Source organism: Pediculus humanus, genomic scaffold (genome assembly GCF_000006295.1).
Source record: "Pediculus humanus corporis 1103172107751 genomic scaffold, whole genome shotgun sequence".
NCBI lineage: Eukaryota > Metazoa > Arthropoda > Insecta > Psocodea > Pediculidae > Pediculus > Pediculus humanus.
Window position 1 is genome coordinate 76,522 of NW_002987351.1, and position 7,617 is coordinate 84,138.

Sequence of the window (7,617 nt, forward strand, 5' to 3'; positions counted from 1 at the left end):
TTTTTGGTTTGACTCTTATAATGTTAAAGAATCATTTTGAAACGAAATCATGTTATTATCACCATTTTCCAGTTTTTCTCTCTCTCTTTCTCTCTCATTTATGACTCATAATAATTTCAACTTATGTTCTTGAAAAACTAAAAATTACTCATTCGATTTTTTATTATTGGAAAATGCAAAAACAACAACAACAACAACAACCACAACAACTTTAATGCTTTATGAATTGTTTTTCTTCTTTTCAGACTAAATTATTTAATAAAAAAATTAATAATAATAATTTTTTTTTTTTTTTTAGGAAAATCAAACGTTTTTTAATCACATATCATTCTCGAATGAAAGAATAAAGTGAAAATTGAAAAATTATTATTCGATCTCAAAATTAGAATAAGAAATTGTTTTGTTTTTGTTTTTTTTGAAAATGAAGAGCATAAATTTAACATTAATTTTACTATTGTGCATATTGCAATGTCGTCCTACTTATTCTCAAATATTTTTCAAACCGACAACAATATTATCGAGTTCATTAAGATTCCGAGGAATATTAAAAAATATAGGTTTGAGAGGAGCCATATTTGCAGATTTAACGGATATATGGAATTTTGTATCGGATAAATTTAATTTGGGTTTGGAATTGAATCAAAGGAGACAAGCTCACAACGAAATCATTCAAAAATTAGTAAACGTAAGTTATTTTTCAATTTAAAATTTATCTCTCGCAAAAAAACTTTTTCCCCCTTTTTTTTAATAATGATAAACCCCCCCCCAAACCAAAACCAAAACCAAAAAAAAAAAATGTTTATCTTACCATTAATACAAAATTTTATTCTTGAAAGATCGATTCGAAAATTTCAGCACTCGAAGAAACCATTCAAGTCGTAGAACAAAAAACAATTTCCGCCATTTTTAAAACTTTTCCCAAAATCGTCAAGTTAGAAATTCAGTTAAATGAACTTTCGAAAATTCTCAATCACGTGAGTATAAATATTTTTTTAAAAATTAATATAAAAGGACTCATCGAATTATAAATAAATATGCGGGTACGATTATTTTCAGATAAATTTTTCGAGTGATAAATTACGAGAATACCTTTCGTACGGTTTGAAAAATTCCTCGGGTATCAATCGAAACAAATCGATATATATCGATGAGGAATCGATCGAACCGAAATTTATAAACGTTTCTTTCACAAATGAGTCGGAAATGAATAATCTCGAAGATGAATGGATAATTGAAAGACACACGCTTATAAGTTTTGCTCACGTGACAACAGGATTTCACGAGAATTCCATTCAAATTTTATTATCACGATTGGAACATTTAATTTTACCAAATCCTCCTACGAGACATGGATTATTTCATCAGATTAACGATCTTTCCAAGGTATGTTTAATTCCTGTTTTACCGGGCACACGCGCACACACGCACACACAAACTATTATCATCACTCGATTTTGTTTAAAGCCCTGCTTTAAGGGGGTCGTAAAATCTCACACAAAAAGAAAAGTAAAAACTCCCGAATCTTTATCCCGTTTTGAATATTTAAAAAAAAAAAAAAAAATTTATTTATTTTTAAACGCGTTACTAGGATTCGATTAACCGGAAATGACGTGATTTTAGGTTTATTACTACCTGATTTTTAGTTATTTTTATGTTTAGTTTATCGAAGTGAATAAATTCGCGTAGGAAACACACAAACACAATCAGTCATATACAAAAAAAAAAAAAAAATTGGTTTTGTTTTACTCGTAAATTTATGATAAACTTTGATAAGATGACAGTTAAGGGTGTATGGGGGGGGGTATCAGTTTTACTACGTCACGAAACAATTTAAATTTTTTTTTTTTTTTTTTTTTGGGGTTGTTGGTTTCGTACCTTGTTGGTTTTTACGAAAAAAAAAAAAAAATTAGAAACTAAAAAATTTCCAAGTAGAAAAATATTTTCTCGGAATATTTTTGGTGGGAAATTTTTTTTTTTTTTAAATTAACTACGTTAATCACCACCCTACATTCATTTCCTTCTAATTTTATTTTTATCTTTTAAATTATTATTATTATTATTAGATTGCTTTGTTGTCGTTGTTGTTGTTGTTTTTGTTTGTTTCAAAAATTTTTAAATGGTTTCCACTCTTTTTTTTTTTTTTTTTTTTTTCAATTTTGACATTATCGTAATGTTTTTTTTGTTTGTTTGTCGAAAAATGAATCAGTATATAACAAAAAAAAAAAACAAAACGAAATTATAGTCACCTTCACTGGCTATCTACAACAATGTTTTCGGTTAGTTGAATTTCCTCTTTCTCTTTCCCTCTCACCGTATTCACTCTTCTCTCTCGCTCTCTCTCTCTCACACACACATACGGTCACATTACCATCCAATCATTTTCATCATTGGCATTATTCATATTTGATAATAATCAACTGTAACTCTTATAATTACCTTATGCAAAATGTAATCAACTTGCGATCCGTGTTATTTTTTTTTTGTCTTACTTTAAAATGAATAGTTTTGTAGTCGTCGGATATACGATGGTAGTTGGTCGTTATTAGTTACGTTGGTCAAGTGATAGAGTCATTTTGTGTCTTTTTTTAATTATACATTCGTGATTTTTTTTTTTTTATTATTTACTTACGCCGCGTACGCGTTGCCAACTTTGGAAAAAAAAAAAAAAATTTTTTTTATTATATATTAAAAAATTGATTTTTTTTTTATTCTCATAGAGTCGATAATAATGGCGACGATGTGTGACCTAGAAAAGAATAAATAAATTTTTTTTTTTTTGTGAGTCAATTAATTAATTAGTATAAGTGAAATTTACAAAAGATTTATTGTGATTTACGTTTATTATTGTTCGTACTTAAAAAAAATTTAAATTATATGCGCAGTAAATTCAAAATATAATAATAATAATAATAAAATAAATTAAAAAGGTCGAAAAAGGAAAAAAAGGTGTATTTAATTGTAAATTAAAATCGAAATAATTTTATTACGTGTTAATTTCCGTCGGTTGTGTTTGTTTTTTTTTGTGTATAACGCAACTACGAATAATTAAAATATTTAATTATAATTAGGTAAAAGGAATTATTACATAAACATAGTGATTTTAATTTAATTAAAAAGTTACCAAAGATCAGGTAAAACGAGGGAAAAAAAAAAAAAAAATGAAAGGATCATTTATTATTTTGTCGGCCTTTTTCGTGTCGTCGTTAGCTTTGGGTAAAACGAATACGAGACAACCTTCCCTATCAGTGTTAAACGTATTAAGGACGGAATGTTTAAACGCTTTTAATAACCTTTGGAAAGATGTCGGCGGCGGCGGCGGTGGCGGGGGTGGACAACATAAACTCTCCGACATGGATTTGTTGAGTGTTTTTAAAAAGCTTCATGTGAAAATCACCGAAGGAGAAAAATCCATAATTCCTTCAAACAATTATCTAGTCACGTCAGATTGGACGTATGCGACAGTGGAAGGAGAAATAATAAATATAAATACTTATTATGAAACGTTTGTCAGATTTCAAAGGGATCATTCGACGAGGGATGATTTTCGTAAACCACCCTTGGCTTGGTCAGATTTAGCTCGTACATATTTACAAAAATCTGATTTTGGAGTTATTAAAAGTTTAGAAAAATTAAATTATTATTCGGCTTCGAAAATCGAATCGGAAAACATTTTTTATAAAGTTTACAAGGTAAAAGAAAAAACAAATTTTTTTTTTTTTTTTTGTTATTCGTTTTCGTAATCGAACGAACGAACGAACGAACGAAACTCACCACCACCGCCTTCTTGTATAAATTTCCTATTCGCGTTTTGTTTAACGTTTTTTTTTTTTTGAGTTCTGGAACGTTATTCAAAATGTGTGTGTGTTGTTGAATTTTTGAAAAGAAACAAAATTTTAATTTGAAATTTATTATAAAATTTTCATCAAGTTTTTAACGAATGATTTTATCGTAGAATAATTTTAATAATGATTAAAACTTTGAGTTCGTTTTTAGTTTTTTACTTATAATGATAATTAAAATAAATATACGACGACTTCTCATTATAACTCAGTATAAAAAATAATAATAATAATATCGTAAATTTGGGATTCTTTGTAAAGGAAAAAAATCTTTTTATTTAATTATTGGAAACTTGTTTTTTTTTTAATATGTAGGAGTTCGAATTCCGGATTTATTTTTCAGAAATCAAAAAAAAAAAAAGAGAGAGAGAGAGAGAGAGAGAGAGAGAGAGAGAGAGAGAGAGAGAGAGAGATAATAACGGGTAAAGCCTATTTTGAGTAACCAGAAAGAGATAAGATATTAATACATCTGTTTTTCTTTTCATTTTTTTTTTTTTTTCTAAAAAATGAAAAATTGTAAAATAAGCCAATCTTGTTTAAGCTTATTTTAACGGTTGAACGTTTTTTTTTATTTTATCTTTTAGAAAAATTATTTCCTAAAAAAAAAAAGAAAGATTTATTACTTACCCAAATTATTATTATTATTATTATTATTATTATTATTATTATTATTATTATTATTGTTTTTCAATGTTGTTTGAAGCTAAGAAAATTTTGCACAACACAACGTACCTTTAGACTTTTCACGATGATCCTATTTTAAATCAAATTTGTTAATTAATGTTTTAAAAAAATAATCACAAATTCATTTTTTATTTGTTTGTTAATGAATAATAATTCAAATTGATTTATTAACGATGTGATTATTATTATTATTATTATTATTATTATTTACAAGCAAGATAAAAGACGGTAATTAATTTTTTTGTGAGGATGATAAAAATTTTCCAATCTTAAATACGTTAATGAAAATTTCAGGGAAATAAAAAATGATTCCCCCAAAATAATCTCCATGAAAATAATAATAATAATAATAATAATAGATTTTTTTTGTTGTATTGATTAATTTAAATGTGGATTGTGAACTTTGATAATAATTACAAGAGAGGGGGAGGGAAAACTGTTGTAGTAGTAATTAGGATGAATTGATTTTTTTTGTTTTTTTTTTTTTTTTGTAGGAAACTGAATTCAATATTTGTGATTTGAAACAATCTCCTCATCAAGTTTTATACAATCTTTATAATACGATATCATTGGCAGAATTAAAAGCCAACATCGTTTTACAATTTTCTTATTTGTTATTGAAATTGTATGAAAAAGGTAAGTGGTGGATTTTGTTCTTTTTTTTTTTAATGTATTTCCTCCATCTTTCGTTTTATTTTAATAATCGTTTCGTCTATTGTTTTTTTTTTCTTAGGTAATTTTACACTTGAAGCTCAATTAGCCCTGTCAAAATACGAAGAAAGGTACAAGCAGAAAAATGATGTCATAAGAGATGTTTTGATGAACGCTGACAGGTCTTTGTACAAATGCGATCCGAAGCAACACGTCGAAGGAGTCACGTATGTTAAATTGACCAAATTGCTCCAGGGTTACATAGAAAACGAAGTCAATTTAAACGGTGGCGGTTCCTGCAGCGAAAATTGCGGTTATTACGAATATACCGAGTATAACGGTTGTTATCATAATCAATTTTGCTCTCATCAACCTCCCTGCCGTGGAAAAGTATTAAATTGTAAATTTGTCGATTCGGATATGACGATTTGCCGTTCATCGGTAAGAATAAAAAATTAATTTTATTTTGCTACGATTGAAAATAAATTTTCCTCGTTTCCTTTATTATTATTATTATTATTATTATCATTACAGAATTCTGAAAGGCGTTACGATTGGATAGAATACGAAAATGGTAATAATTTAGGGAATCCGGGTGTTTGCGAAAATAGAAATCTATTTAAAGTTGATTCATGGTGGAGATATTTATTTTGGCATTGTTCTTATTGTTTGTGTTTGTGCGATGATCCCGAAGATAGTGATAGATATTTTAATTTAAGAGACGTTACTTCAGATGTTGAAAAGAATAAGTAAGTCAAAAATCCCTTTTTTTTTTTCTTTTATTTAAAAAGATGTATGTACGTAGGCATAAATGAAACATGAATGTTTGCTTTCAGAGTCGTAACCGGAATCAGATTGGTGAAACACAATCGTATTATTCACATTCAAATACAACAGGGATCTCTAAATCCCAGAGGTATAATCAACAATGGCACACTGTCTTGGAAACCTGTTGATAATTACACTATTGATGATTTAAATGTTGAAAACAATGTCGATTATCACACAATGACTTGGGCTGAAAGAACGATCGACATGGACGACGTATTTGGACCTTCTGAACATGCCGTTACGGGTGAATAACTTTTCTTTTAAGATAACTAACTTTTTTAAATATGCATTGACGTTATTGTCACGTGACAAAATTAAATATTTATTATCTGACTGTATTGGGGAAAAAAAGAGAGAGAAAAAAAATTACGAATATACGAATCGATGACACGAAATTCAATATTTGAATTTAAATAAATAAATAACTTAAATTTTTTTTTCTTTAATTTTTTATTTCACAGGCGTAAGATTTCGGAAATTGGGTTCACATTTAAATTTAGAAATCAGAGTTACGCCGTTTAATTTTACAACCGGTCAAGTATCAAGCACGGATAAAAGTTATTGGCTGGCAAACGATAACACGGATGGAAATTTAAAAAATCCGAGAACGGAAATACGATTAAATAATCCGGATATACCAATAAGAAAAGGTCCTCACACGTTGGATTCGAAACACGATCAATATTTACAATTTAAAAATTCGGATTTTAATACGGATGCCGGTCAAAATACGATACCCTATATAGATTCACAAGCGTTGACTTCACACGGTTTTCCATTGTCTGGATTGGGTTTGATACACAGGGGAAGGAAAAATTCTGGAGGTTTTATAGCACCTAAATTAGTAACCTACGATTTTACTCCACACATAGCCGTCAATTAATTAAAAAAAAAAATTAAAATACTAAAGCAATCACATTTGACTTTTTTTTTTTTTAATAATAATAATAATACTTTTTATGTATTTTATTTAAATAAATTAAATTTTACCAAAAAAAAAAAAAAAAAAAAAAACTAAAATAAAATGTATAAAAAATGTTTTATATATATAATTTGTCATATTATCGTTCGCGTCACCTTAGGCTCTAGTACGTGTATTTTTTTTTTTTTTTTAAATTTCGTCACGTAGATTATTCGACTTTGATTTATTATATATATATATATATATATATATATATATATATATATATATATATATATATATATATATATATTAAAAAAAAATACAAAATTTTTGATAATTTTTGTAATTATTTTAGTTTTTATGCGTAGAGATTTAAATATTTAAAAAAATAAATAAAAATTCAAAAATTTAAATAAAGTCAATCGCGTTAAATAGAAAAAAAAATTTTTTTTTTATTATTATTATTTGTATTTATTAAAAATAATTATTTATTTTTTTTTTTTATAAATAATTTTTGTAAAATATTTATTATCGAACAAAAATTTAAAAAAAAAAAAAAAAACAATAATTTTTTATCAACATGTATGTGTTAAAGTTTTAAATGACGTCATTTTAATTTTTTTTTTAATAATTTAAATTGAATTAATTTTAAATTGATTACGTCATATTATTAAATTAATTTTATTTGATAAAAAAAAAAAAAATTTT

At 26.4% G+C, this 7,617-nt stretch overlaps 2 protein-coding genes across 2 annotated transcripts; both read left to right on the plus strand.

Moving 5' to 3' along the window:
• Window positions 1–421: 421 nt before the first annotated feature.
• Phum_PHUM343640 (uncharacterized protein) lies at window positions 422–1,686 on the plus strand (the record flags this gene model as incomplete). Its single annotated transcript, XM_002427713.1, has 4 exons — window positions 422–685; window positions 837–974; window positions 1,057–1,383; window positions 1,660–1,686. The coding sequence occupies 4 exons, from the start codon at window positions 422–424 to the stop codon at window positions 1,684–1,686; spliced, it is 756 nt and encodes a 251-aa protein (XP_002427758.1).
• Window positions 1,687–3,158: 1,472 nt separating this feature from the next.
• Window positions 3,159–6,888, plus strand: Phum_PHUM343650 (uncharacterized protein; the record flags this gene model as incomplete). Its single annotated transcript, XM_002427714.1, has 6 exons — window positions 3,159–3,689; window positions 5,018–5,159; window positions 5,257–5,615; window positions 5,709–5,923; window positions 6,011–6,249; window positions 6,467–6,888. 6 exons carry the CDS (start codon window positions 3,159–3,161, stop codon window positions 6,886–6,888), a joined length of 1,908 nt encoding a protein of 635 aa, XP_002427759.1.
• Window positions 6,889–7,617: the final 729 nt, after the last annotated feature.